Here is a 13,094-nt window from a genome sequence, read left to right as displayed (position 1 = left end):
CCCAACTGAAACAGACACCAAACACTGATCCCCTCCCAGCAAGGAGGGGGGCACACAGTGCCAGTCTGCTTGGGCATCAAGGTGAGAACACTCCTGCTTGGCTCCCCCCAACCTTTTGCTCTTGTTCTCCCAGCTCTGTCCCTTTCTGCAGCTCCAGTCAGCACCTGTGTCTCTGCGGCTAGGCCATGATCACTGCTGACTGTCCACTTGCTGGCTCTGGCTGTGTGCTCCAAACTGCTGCTGCTGCCTGAATCCCGGTTCTCAGGTGGAGTGAGTGGGCTCCAGATGATGATCACACCAGCCAGCACAGAGGAAGCAGCCAGAGCCATCTGCCAGACAGTCAGTAGTCTGTGCATGCCCTGGAGGCACTTCCTCTGTTCTATGCCTGCTGCCATCCAGATCCCACTCCTCACGCTGCTGCCCGCTGCCCAGGGGAAGCGAGAGTGCAGTGGGGGAGTGCCTCTGGGGCACAAACAACCCACCTGGAGCCTTCCTGCAACCTACTGGTGGGTTGGGAAACACTGCAGTAGTGAAACAGTGGAATTGTTGAATGTTAGACCGTCTACACTAGAAAAGATTTTCTAAATATAGCTATACCAGCAAACCCTCTCAGTGGAGATGCAGCAAAGGGTGCTCTTGCTGGTGTAGTTCACCACATGAAATCAGCTATACTGGCAGAAGCACTTCTCTGCAGTATACATGACTCTACACTAGGGCTTTTGCTGGTATAAAAAGCCAGTAAAATATCACAACCTAACCACTGTTACACAGGCAAAAGTTTCTAATATTTAGAGCCAGGTCTACAGGAGGTGACTAACACTGTTTTAAGATGAGATTTTTAACAAAAGCACCTTCCCAATCACTTTTCACTCCCATTTTAGGATAATTCTGCTGGTTCTGTAATTCAGTGTAATTGACAAGACTTGAATTTCTAACAACATTCTTTCATTAAAAGCATATTGGAAAAGTGGGACAAGCCCAATTCTGTTTTCCTTAGCTGTGCTGGTGACTTTTAGGACCCCCTGCATTCTATAAAATGTCAACATTCCTGTACATTCATAAAATATTTCATGCTCTCAGGTGCTCTAGTTCCACACCAAACTGGGATTCAGGTTTGCTGTTGTAATTGGGAAGCTGGTGAAGATCATGTCTGGGATATGAGACATATGAAAGGGAAGCTAGAAGCAGGAATGCTAGTAAAGACAGCTTCACATTGTTTTTACATATAAAAAGCTGTCCCTCCTTTTAATTAAAAAAACAAATATATCTGGTAGGACTCTACCTATACCATTTATTTACCTTGCTGCAACTGCAAAGCACAAGTTACTCCTGGGGGAATTCTGCACCACTGCACAATGCAGAATATATGCAAAATCAATGTTCTGTACAGAATTTCACTTTCTTCCCCTCAGAATTTGTGCTGCAGAGCTGCTGGATGCCACCAGGGGCTGCTGGACTCTGCAGAGCCTGGCTCCCCAGCTTGCAAATAGAGGCCATTGGGGGATGGGGACTGGAGGGTTCCCAGCAGCTGCAGTTCCCAGCATGCCCTGAAAGAAGGAGGTGGTGTGTGGGCCACAGCCCTGGAATGAGTGGAGCACCCAGCCTGGCGAGGGTGGAGGCCCTGTGGAGTGTCAGCGCTGCACAGCCCAACACTGAAATCGCCACAGGGTATTCCATACAAGTCCTGTCTGAGCAGCATCAGGCTGTTTCTCCCTCTGGATCTCTGGGGGTGGAAGGGGTACAGGGTGGGGGGCACTCTGCAGCTAGATCTCTGCAGGGAGAAGGGTATGGGCTGGGGGGTGTCCCATGCAGCTCCCTCTAGTACCCCCCAAATACCCTCTCCCAATACTCAAGCCCTTTAGTTCCCCCCCCCCCCGCCCTCCTCCCGCAGTGTCCTCTGTTTGGGAACCTTTATATGGCAACACTACGCATGCAGGGTGAAAAAATGAGACTAAACTAAGACTTGAGGGGCAGAGTTTTTTCCCCAAGATGTGCCCAGCTGGCGCATGTGATAGACTCAGACTGAGGCACCTGACAAAACCATAACTGAGAAACAGGAACTGGGTTGTCATAGGGGTTTCTTTAACTCACTACTCCGGGGGAATCTCTTTTGTTGTCTGTGTTGTTACAGACATACTTGCTGGCTGGTATTTTGAAATAAATAACCAAAATAAGTGAAACGGGGATGATCACGGTGTTTTTCACAAATAAAACATGCTGAATTTTAAAACGATGTGTACAGAAATTTAAAGTGGCTTTGGTACAGAATTCACCCAGGAGTAAGGCCCCAAGGGACTGTGTGTGTGTGTAGCAGAAAGTAAGGAGACAAAGGGAGTCTTGTGCTGGAAGCTGCTTACCAGTGACCAGGCATTCCTGGTTCCTATCTCTGGCTCAAAGGGGGAAACCTGAGAGAGGGAAATACAAACTTAAAAAAAGAATGCAACCAGTCTGCACAAACTTGCCTATATTCTGGCAGTACCATCTCTATGCAAGGGCCAGATTAGTGGGTGACCAGAGCTGGCTGAAGGCAGTGAGAACAACCTGGACAAGCCTCCACCACTGTGCCACAAAGAGTAGTGTCGGGATCTGGCTTCGTGGAACAGATATGTGGATCCTCAGCCAGGACAGTCAATAGGGAACAAACTTTGTAGTAAAGCCTTTGGGCTACAAGCCAAACTGTAGGAAATCTCACACCAATGAAAGATCATACACCAGGAGATGAAGGGCGTCTGCCATATGTTAGAATATAGTCCCCTGTCCTTAAAGGAAGAACTCTAATAACCGCCTAAGTCCTCTTCAATAGTGATTCCCAAACTCTCTTTCACCATAGCATCACACTGGGCTAATGTGATACTTGTGTGTATAAAGAAGGAAATATCAAGTGGGTGTAGAGTTGCTCCCTATAGTCTCTCAACAATCTCTCTACCGCAAGATCTGAATCCAGTTCTAACAAAGCTCATGGGGAACCTCCATTCAGACTGTATCTACCATATCTTCTTCCCATTGTAACATCACCCTGGAGAGCAAGTGAGGTCCAAAACCTTACGGATTCTCTCTTCCCCCACACTTCCAACATTAACCTTCTGGAATGCAAAGTGTTTTTGTGTCCTGCCCCAGACTCTTGTCTAAAGTAGCCTCTCACTTCTGTCAGTCGAGTCTGCCTCTGTCTTCCAGGCTCATTCATATCCACAGATTGTCAGGGTCCGTACATTGGTTAACAAGGTCCTTAGCTGTTATCCAAATAGGACCAAACAGTGCACAAATCTGTCTTTGTTCTGCAAGGCATCTTGTTTTGTGAGCCTATCTTCCAGAAGGGGGAAGACCTGCACACCCAGGCTGTGCAGAAGCAGGCAGTGGTGACATCTCCTGCTGTGTTTCATGAAAACATGCTGAGCCAACATCAGCCCCAACAACAAGATGAAATGAGATGATGCTTGAATGTGAGATACTTTTACTGTGAGTGCCAGAGCATCAGCAAGGCCTAAAAGTCTCCCTCTAGAAAAGCAAGATTGATCCCCAGGCTGGCTGTCTTAAGCTTTTCTTTGACCAGCTCTACTGATGCAGATCACTAAGACGGGCCTGAGCTCTAGGACCTTGTGCTATTTGATGCTAATGCTTTCCTTCCCTGGTGTCAGATGCCTAGAGGAACTGGATTTGTGGCATCTTTCCCTAATATATAGGTGCTTCAAGGTATTGCAAGGGAATGGGCCTGAGATGTAATCTGGTGGGTTTTTAAAACCTGAATTTCTGTAGCCTTATTGAATTACACTCAGGAGCTGTGTGTAGAAGCTGATGAGCCATTTGGACGGGTTCAAGGTCCCAGTATATCCAGCATAGAGACCTTGGTGGGCTGCACGTTCTAGAGCCTTTCAAAAACCCAGCAGGTTTTGATGGTTTGCGGACCACAGCTTGAGAACCTCTGACACAGAGAGCACACTTAAAAAGTTTGTGAACGATACCAAGCTGGGAGGGGTTGCAAATGCCTTGGAGGGTAGGATTATAATTCAAAATGACCTGTACAAACTGGAGAAATGGTCTGAAGTAAATAAGATGAAATTCAATAAGGACAAATACAAAGTCCTCCACTTAGGAAGGAACAATCAGTTGCACACACACAGAATAGGAAAAGACTGTCTAGGAAGGAGTACTGCAGAAAGGGATCTAGGGGTCAGAGTGGACCACAAGCTAAATACGAGAACAGTGTAACACTGTTGCTTTTTGTTCTTTGGGTTTTTTGTTTTTGCAAACATCATTCTGGGATGTATTAGCAGGAGTGTTGTAAGAAAGACACGAAGTAATTCTTCCGCTCTACTCTGCTGATTAGGCCTCAGCTGGAATAGTGTGTCCAGTTCTGGGTGCTACGTTTCAGGAAAGATATGGACAAATTGGAGAAAGTCTGGAGAAGAGCAACAAAAATGATTAATTGTCTAGAAAACCTGACCTATGAAGGAAGATTGAAAAAACTGGGTTTGTTTAGTTCGGAGAAGACTGAGGAGACACAATACGTTTTCAAGTACATAAGAGGTTGTTACAATGAGGAGAGAGAAAAATTGTTCTCTTTAACCTCTGAGGATAGGACAAGAAGCAGTGGGCTTAAATTGCAGCAAGGATGATTTAGGTTGGACATTAAGAAAAACTTCTTAACTGTCAGGGTGGTTAAGCACTGGAATAAACTACCTAGAGAGGTGGAATCTCCATCATTGGAGATTTTTAAGAGCACCTTAGAGACCATCCCTGACAGGTGTTTGTCTAACAGGGGTCTCAAACACATGGCCTACAGAGTTATTTCCTGTGGCCTGCCACAGCTCCCCTCATCTCTCTGCTCCCCAGAGCATGCTCCATCCCCACTCCTCTGCCTACCTCACAGCGCTTCCCACCTCCAAACAGCTGTTTGGCGGCACTTAGGACTTTCCATGAGGGAGGGGAAAGGAGTGGGAACATGGCGCACTCAGGGGAGGAGGCGGCGAAGAGGCGGGGCTGAGGCGGGGACTTTGGGTAAGGGGTTGGAATGGGGTGGGAAGAGGCGGGGCAGAGGGTGGGGCCCCATGGAAGAAGTGGAGTGGGTGTGGGGCCAGGGGCAGTGTGTGTGTGTGTGAGGGGGGGCTTTTGTATCTTTGTCCTCATGTGGCCCTCGTGGTCATTTGAGTTTGTGACCCCAGTCTAGAAGATGACACCGTGAGTGCAGGGGACTGGACTAGATGATCTGTGTCCCTTCCAGTCCTACAATTCTATGAATCTATAATAACACAAACAAACAAACTTATTTCTGAAAAAGCTTTTAACCTGACCATGTTCCTTCTGAAGTGTTACAAGGCCATTAATTCTCCTGCTTCAGGGCAGAATTGATTAATTTTGAATCGGAAAGAAATTACTTTACTTTATGATCTAGTACTGCATTATAGGACTCATTGGCTTCCACTGACCTGTGTGTTGTAGATCACCATGTGAGAGACAATGGCTGTTTACGGTACAGCAGTAACAGCGTTCTGATGTTCTTGTACCAGTTGACCAAAGTAGAAGTGTGCAGTGACCACTGGAAAGAGTTGCTGATGCATGTCGAAGTTTAACACACATCCTGTTTAACAATAATGCTTCTAGATGGTGTGACTTTTCCTTTTAAATAGGACATGCCCTTGAAAATAGGATCTCTGTTTAGGGAGTTGGTCTCCTCTTTCCGCTTATACCCCACTAAAGGTCCATCAGCCATATCCTCTGCAAATTGCTGTCAAGCAGCACTCTGGAGGAGGAGTTGGCAGCAAGAGCAGATCACTTTGCTAAACACAGATCTAGTTTTCATGATGTCCTTATTAACAGGCATGGGCAGAAGAATACAGCTATCCAACTGATGAGGAAGCTGTTAAAAAATAATGGCTTTCCAAGGTGTCAGTGGGCAGGAACATTCTGCCCTGCATTGCACTAAGCAAAACCAGAATTTATGACTAAACTAGAAGAGATTTGAGATCAGCTAGATAATCCTGTATAAACCTGGTTTTGGCAAGGTAAACAGCCTCCTTTTTGGGCCAAAAGGGTCTTCTGTGAGTAAGCAGCAGGGCTGGGCAGACTAGATTACCCTTGAAACTCTTCAGTACCACATTCTACAATGTTCTGTCTGTGGAATGTGCAAATACCTTGTTGAAGCAAATGTTTGTCTAGGCTCTCACTAATGAGTCTGTTCTCATTTACAGAAATCTACCGCATCGTCTCGCAGAAGCAGATTGCAGATCGATCTGCACACGATGAGTCTCCCGGCAACAATGTAGTTGATATCAGTGTCCCACCAACCACCGATGGACAGAAATCCAACAAACTCCAGTGCTGTCAGAACCTGTGACCTGTAGATGCTCTGTGCCCCTCACATCGTCTGTGCTTCAGTTAGAAACTTGTGTGGGCTTCTTTCAAATATTTCCTGTGATTCAGTGACTTCCTGTGTTCCTCTTCTCCACACCCCTCCCCAACCCCCTTCTTTCATCTTAGAGCTTTAATTGTAGGGCTAACATTCACTTGCCTCTGAAATTCCCTTTTGAATGTGATGACTTTTGGGCTTGAAATGTAGGCACTGATCTGGTAGACATACTTGTTGTGGAACATCTGCTGCTGGATGTTATCCCATGAAGCACTCTCCTCAAATTGATATTTTTATTTTTGTGTGGGAGAGGAGGCATGGGGATGTGGTTAGAGTGGCTGAAGAAATAACTACATTTAGGTTTTCATTTGTCTTGTAGTCGGACTTTTTCACAGCCCCTTATGTTTCTGTAAACATGAGGGAGAAATTAAAAGAAGATACCTAGCTACCAAATGTTCTGTTTTCTGTCCAGCTGAAGTATCACAGTGAGGTTTTTAGTGGCTGCACACATGAGTGGTGTTGAAAATAACCTACTTATTATAATTCCCCTGAATGCAGAGTTAGTCTGGCTGTGCAGTTTACTGTTTCCTGCCTGGGAAATCTGCTCTACTCTTAATTTGTTTTATTTGGGATCAATGAAGTATGTCTGCATTGCATTATTTGCCACGATGGATGCCTGTTCAGCTCTGAGCAGGCAGTATGAAGTGGCTTAATATTTATTCTTGGCTTTGTTAATTAACATTAATGTACAGTAAGTGCCAGCATATTAATTTTAAGGTCCTTTTGCAAGCTGTAGAACTAGGTTCCTTTTATACTGTAGATCAGTGTCTGGAGGAGAAATCCTCTCTAGTCCCAGAATTTTTTTGCATGCTGCTTTCTCACTAGGTCTATCCCTAAATCCGTTTGAGTGAGAGTAAAGCAATATTTTCATGTCATGTACATACCTGCACTTGTAAGGTTTTTTGGTTGTTGTAGAGAAACCCAATACTTCATACATTTTGTAAAGCTTATGCAGAACCCTAGCATCTTGGATTATCTTTCCATTATCATTCACTATTGACCTGGTGCTTAACTTTTTTTTCTTGACCTCTACTAAACTGTATAAAATTCTGTGTAATACACACTGTCCTGCTACTTCACTCTTAGCCTGTTTTCTGAATTGCAGCTTGTAACTTCCAAATGACTAAGTCACATGATATGACTGATTATCTGTTATCAGTAGGGCTAACAACTATTAAACTTGTTAAATAGGAATAATTTTATCACAAACTTGTCAGTCGCTTGCTAGCTTGTGAAAATCCTCTGTGGGGAAGGGTTCATCGGTCACCAGCTCTGGTACTGTTGCATCTTTGCAGTAAGCAGTGTTGTTGTGTTGAAAGAGTACCAGGTGAAATGATCAAAACAAGGCATTGGGAGCACCCGCTGTTCTTGGGAGGCTTGCTAAAGCAACTTGCTTCCAAATTCTGAGTCCAGGCCTCACTTGACACATCCTTCCTTGCATGTCAGTGAGTCGTTGATTTTTATGTTACAACGTGAATCTGAAACTGTACATTGTGTGCTGGGGGTGGGGGTGGGGGGAGTTGACATTCCAGTCTCAACTGTTTTGTATCTGGTTATGTAATAAAATTAAGGGCAGTGAACTCTGATGGCTTTTCTTTATAAGATGTCCAGCCAAATGCATTGAATTTTACAAATAGAAGGCCAGAGTTTTAAGCTAAGCAGTCACATGGTCTCAGTACTTCATACTTTAACATAAATTATTTAAACTTAACTGGTTTTCTAGTACGTTCACCACATCGTTGGCCAGGGTTCATTTCAGGCTGTGGGACTATGCTCTAGGACAGTGACTGATCCCCATCTCCTGGGGAAGGTATTTATCCCTCCTGGGAAGTGGTGGGGTGCTGACCCTGCAAACTCCCAGTGCTGGAAGCACTCTCAGCACATGACACTAGCACTAATAACATCCTGAGAACAGGACTCCTAGCAAGCCTGAACTGGAACCTTCTCCTTCTGGTGCATCTGAGACATTGTGTGACTTGCAGTTGGTATTTGGAGGTTGGCAGGGGAAGCACATCATGCATAATATATTGAAAACAGTCTCTCAAAGATTTGAAAATATTCCTTTCAAGAGCAGGCAGCCATTCTTGGAGCCGGAGTCTTTTTTTGTTTTGTTTTGTTCTTTTTAAAAGCTCTTTCAACAGAACACTTGATGTAAAGGAGTGAGGAGCATCCCTGAGTACTTTGATGGCATGAGGAAGAATTGTGCTCTTAAGAGGCCTTAGTCCGGGGTAATTTACTAATACAGTGATTACCCTGCAGAGCCTTTGTTTCTAACAGTGAACTTCACCTGCCTCTTCTCTCATTAGCGGGTGAGGGGTTTTCTGGCTAGTTTGAGAAGAGTTGAGAGAAGCAGGAGGGGTCAGAATTGGTTAAATTCCTAGGCTCTGGCCTGGAAACATTTTTACTCTTGGGATTTGTGCAGAGCTCTGGGATTTGGCTCAAAGCCCTAATAAAAAATCCTTGTCCAGGGCTCAAGAACAACCGAGCATCCTGCTTACTGAAGAGGATCCTGTGCTAATTCCACCTATCCTGAGGTCCTAGCATAACGAGCTGCTCAGTTGTGCTCTCCCCCAGTGATGAAGTGTGACTGCACTGCCCTTGTCACCGTGCTGTAACATGGGCAATGTAGACATACCCTTAGTTTTCTGGCTGCACTCCAGCCCATACTTGACATGAAGTTGTTGTTTTTGTCTGAATTGGTCGGTTGCTTCATTAGCCTAGTTCTGGACTGTTTCCCATAGGCTGTTCTGCAATTGTTTGCAAAGTCAGCAGAGCACAAAACTCTTTCCTCCTGTGAGGATGAGATGATTTTTGCCTAAGGTATGCCAGAGGCCCTTAGCACTAGAGAACGGGCACTTACTGTAGTCTTAAATCGTATTAGCTCTTAGATGTCTTCCCATGCACAGATAGTAACCCCATTAAGGTTTCCTATGTAATCTAAAGTACCTTGATTCTCCCCCATGCCAATCCCTTACACTTCTGAAATTTAGTGTGATTAGAAAGCACTCCAGGTGCCTGCTCTTGGAGTGCTAGACAAAGGAATTCAAAGGCAGCTTTCTGATACTCAGACCTGGAGCAGCTAGAACAAACCTTCAAATAAGCTGTACAGTAGTGCAGGCTATTACTATACTTTCTTGACATGAAAAAATTGAGCCCAGCTTAGCTACAGCGTAACTCCATAGGAGTCCCTGGCATAACCTCATTAGCTCTATATCCCAAAATTGTAGTGCAAGGAAAAACAAGGGGAACACTTCTGTCCTTAGTCACTTGTCTGCAGTGGGGGCATTTGCATGTCAGTGAGAGCAAAATTTGTCTCATAAACTAAAACTCCTTTTTACAGAAAATTGCCTGTTCAAGGTAGCAAACAGGTTCTGTGGGAGTTAAAGTTAAATCTTCACAAAGCATTTTCCCCAAGTCCCTGCTTCACCCAGACACTGCAAACAGTGTTAGTTTTCAAAACTTAGTTTTAACTAACTTCAAAAACATCTTCCATCAAGGGTGGATGGTCTGGTTGTTGTGTCCATTTTGAAGGTCCCTGCTGACTTTAAATTTTATTTCTGTCTTGGATGGTGCCATGATAGCAGCATCTTTTACTAATTAACTAGCTAATCACTGTCTATTGAAGCTGTTTTGGGGAGGAGGCAGAAGACCAAAATTAACCAACACCCAATGTTTATCATTGAACACATGCACAGTGGAACCTCATTACATCGGCTCATCCTATTCTGATCAGGGTTTTCTCATTAAATCTCACATTTGTTTGTCACATGGGGAAGTCTCAGTAACTGCCTACATGTCTGAGTTCAGTGACAGATAGGAGCTCTCAGCCGGTCTTTATGGAGTTCACCTCTGATGTGCAAAGTAAGCAACTGTGGTCCAGGGGAAAGTGTAAATCACTAAAATTGTTATTACAAAACTCCACAATGACTCTGCTCTAATTGTTGAATCCCTTTATTAAAAGGACTGTGGGTGTGTCTGCTGTAGAAGTGTTTGCAGAGGGGAAAGGAATATGATTTCCTCTCTTTCCACCCCCTACAGCTCATCAGAGCTGTATCAGAGGGAGCTGACTACACGTGGTGCCTCTACAGAACCCCGAGCCTGTGGGGAAAAGACCTAGTATCTTTGTGCATTTTTAAAAAAAGATCAAAGTGGGAAATGCATATGAATCAAGAGCTATCTTCACACTGCAAGACAACTGGAATTATTAGGCTGCCTTCTTGATTTTGAGGACAGGTCTGTGCCTTTGTTCTTTGAATAGGTCGCTCATTGAAAGAAGCCAGCTTGCTTTGAAAAATCTGCTTCTCTGTTTGGCCAGTAATATTTTCACTTCTGTGTGCTAGCCCTGTGGGCACAGAGTGCGGTCATGGCCTTGATCTATCAGTGGTGTGAAACAGAGTCCATCTGTGATAGGAGAGTCTCCATTCTGAGCGTAAGGGAAGAATACCTTCCTTAAACACTTTCATCTCAGTAGAAAAACAAACCTAATAAGGTATTTCATAGGCACCTACTGAGGCTTCCCTCCCCAACAGTAAAGAAATTTACACTAATTAAGGACCCTGCTCTTTTTAAAGAGGCAAAAGTCAGGCAATTTGGAGTGAAGGCTGAAATTGTCCTTCACTGGTCTACAGCCTGTTAGGGCTGAGCCAGGATTCTCATGGTTGCTAGAGCAGACCTTTAACAGGACTGTAATGTAGCATTTTGTAGTTCAGAATGATGAGCAGTGGGGTATTTCCAGAAAAATGTGTGATTCCAAGGCTGCTTCATTACAGTGATTTACCCTATCATCAGTTTTTGGTAGAGTAGTCTGTCAGGCTTTGTGGGCTACCACACTGGACCTTTATGCAATTGGGAAGAGGTTCCTGTCACTTACTTTTATTCGTGGCTAATGTGTTCAGTTAAGTGCAATTCACTTTGTAAATATATATATGCATCACTTGATTTTTGTGCATGGTTATTATGTATTGTGGCTATAAAGATTGCCAAACCAAATTGCGTGTGTCAATTATTTTGTTCTTAGAATAAGATGGGAATCTGTTGCCTTTGGAACTGGCAGGGTAACAGGACTGAACAACCAGAACTGAGGTTAACAGATATTACCTTGGAGGGGATGTTGGATTAGTAGGTGGTGCTGAGTCAAGGGGAGTTCACAGCACAGAGCTATTAAGGACATTCCTTGAGAAGCCATTGGATTGACCCTTATCCCTTGGAGCAGTGGGAGCCCACCACTCCCCTTCCAGCTGAGCCTTTGGAACCTGTTTATGATCCCTTCTCACTCAGCCTGCCCAGTGGGGCTGCTGAACAATACCAGACACTCCAGCTCAGTGAGGAACTGAGCATGTTAACATCCAGTGGGGACCTGGTGTGGGTAAGGGGGAATCCAGCTAGAAATGGGCAGAGCCATGAAGTCACTGGGAAGGTGTTCTGTCTGTCCTTTACACTTGTTCAGATCAAGTAATTCAATCTTGTGATTACTTTTTAGTTGGTTCTGCAACAGCAGATATGATTTCACACTCACTGTGTATTTTATACAGAGCTACTGTAATGTTATTGAGAATCTGCCTTGAACAGGGCCTGCCTGGGGATTTTATGCTCTTTTCTACCCCCCCCCCTTTTTTTTTTTTTAGATGGATAAAGAGGGCCTGAAAGCTTGGAGCCTTTTGGGGCTTGTTTTGAGGGAGGGTATTGTCACACACACACTGATCCTAGCACTTTGCTTCTCTAAAATCTATGTGTGTCAACATCTTGTGGCCAAAACCAGACCTTTAGCTTATACAAATTTGGGCAGGTCTTTATAAAGTGCTGCCTGATGTAGTGGAGGGCTCCCAGTTTGTCCTCAAAATGCCAGTTAATGAATTCTCTGCTCCTGCCCTTTACCCAGCCTCATTCCCCAGTAGTTATGCACCCCAAATTCCACATCAATTAGCTTTGTCCTTTCAGCCCTCTCATTTGCCCCAGACCCATGTCAACTTTGTCTGCACATATATCCCTGATATCGAACCTGTTGCCCTCAAGCACACCTGTAGGCTTCCAGCAGCTGTGAAGATCCTTCACCCCCTGGGAGAGTGGGGGCAGTCTCAGGGTTCTTTGTGCAGGTCTCCCAGATCTGAGGTGGTGGTGGTCAGCTCTAATAGGAGGCTGTGTCTTCAGCCTCCCAGGCCTGGTCCCATGCAGTGAGGGAAGAGAGCTGCCAGCTCCTAGTGGTTGCTGCTTCCCCTTTCTGAAAGTGGCTTTGGCTGGGCTTTCCCCTCCCCATACCAAATTTCTGTGGACTCCTGAGGGGGCATGCTCTATTAGGCTCAGGCAGTAGCTGCCATTGGCTGCTCTTCCTCTGGAAGTAGGAAAGCCAGCCCCTCGAGGTGGTTCCACCTGGGCAAGTCTGAAAGCTGCAGGAAGGGCTGGAGCTCTATGAGGCACAAGACAGATTGCAGTAGGGGCCAAAATCACAAGAGTTAACAATAAAGAATTCCATATCTTGCTGCATTCTAAATGCACAAAGTCCCTTTAACTGCCATTCTTCCTTCCTGGTTTTAAGACCAAAGTAATTTGAATTTCCTTGAGCATCTTTCCTTTTCCAGTTTCACTGTTATAACAAAATTGGAAAATCAGAAGTTGGATAGTCCCCGTTAATAAAAAGATTGCTTCTAATTTCTTAGCAAAACTTGTGGTCATCTTGAATATGGTTAAGTGAAAT

General features: G+C 44.8%; 1 protein-coding gene across 1 annotated transcript in view; it reads left to right on the top strand.

The window, feature by feature from the left end:
• RAB11B (RAB11B, member RAS oncogene family) overlaps positions 1 to 11,392 on the top strand; it is a 49,838-nt gene extending 38,446 nt beyond the window's left edge. The window contains exon 5 of the mRNA XM_032787454.2: positions 6,186 to 11,392. Coding sequence (XP_032643345.1) covers positions 6,186 to 6,331 — 146 coding nt within the window. The 3' untranslated portion in view covers positions 6,332 to 11,392. The remainder of the gene's footprint in view (positions 1 to 6,185) is intronic.
• The last annotated feature ends 1,702 nt before the right edge of the window (positions 11,393 to 13,094 follow it).

This window comes from Chelonoidis abingdonii, chromosome 11, assembly GCF_003597395.2.
Source record: "Chelonoidis abingdonii isolate Lonesome George chromosome 11, CheloAbing_2.0, whole genome shotgun sequence".
Classification (NCBI taxonomy): Eukaryota; Metazoa; Chordata; order Testudines; family Testudinidae; genus Chelonoidis; species Chelonoidis abingdonii.
Note: the sequence above shows the minus strand (reverse complement) of the source record. Positions and strands in the feature narration are given on the sequence as shown.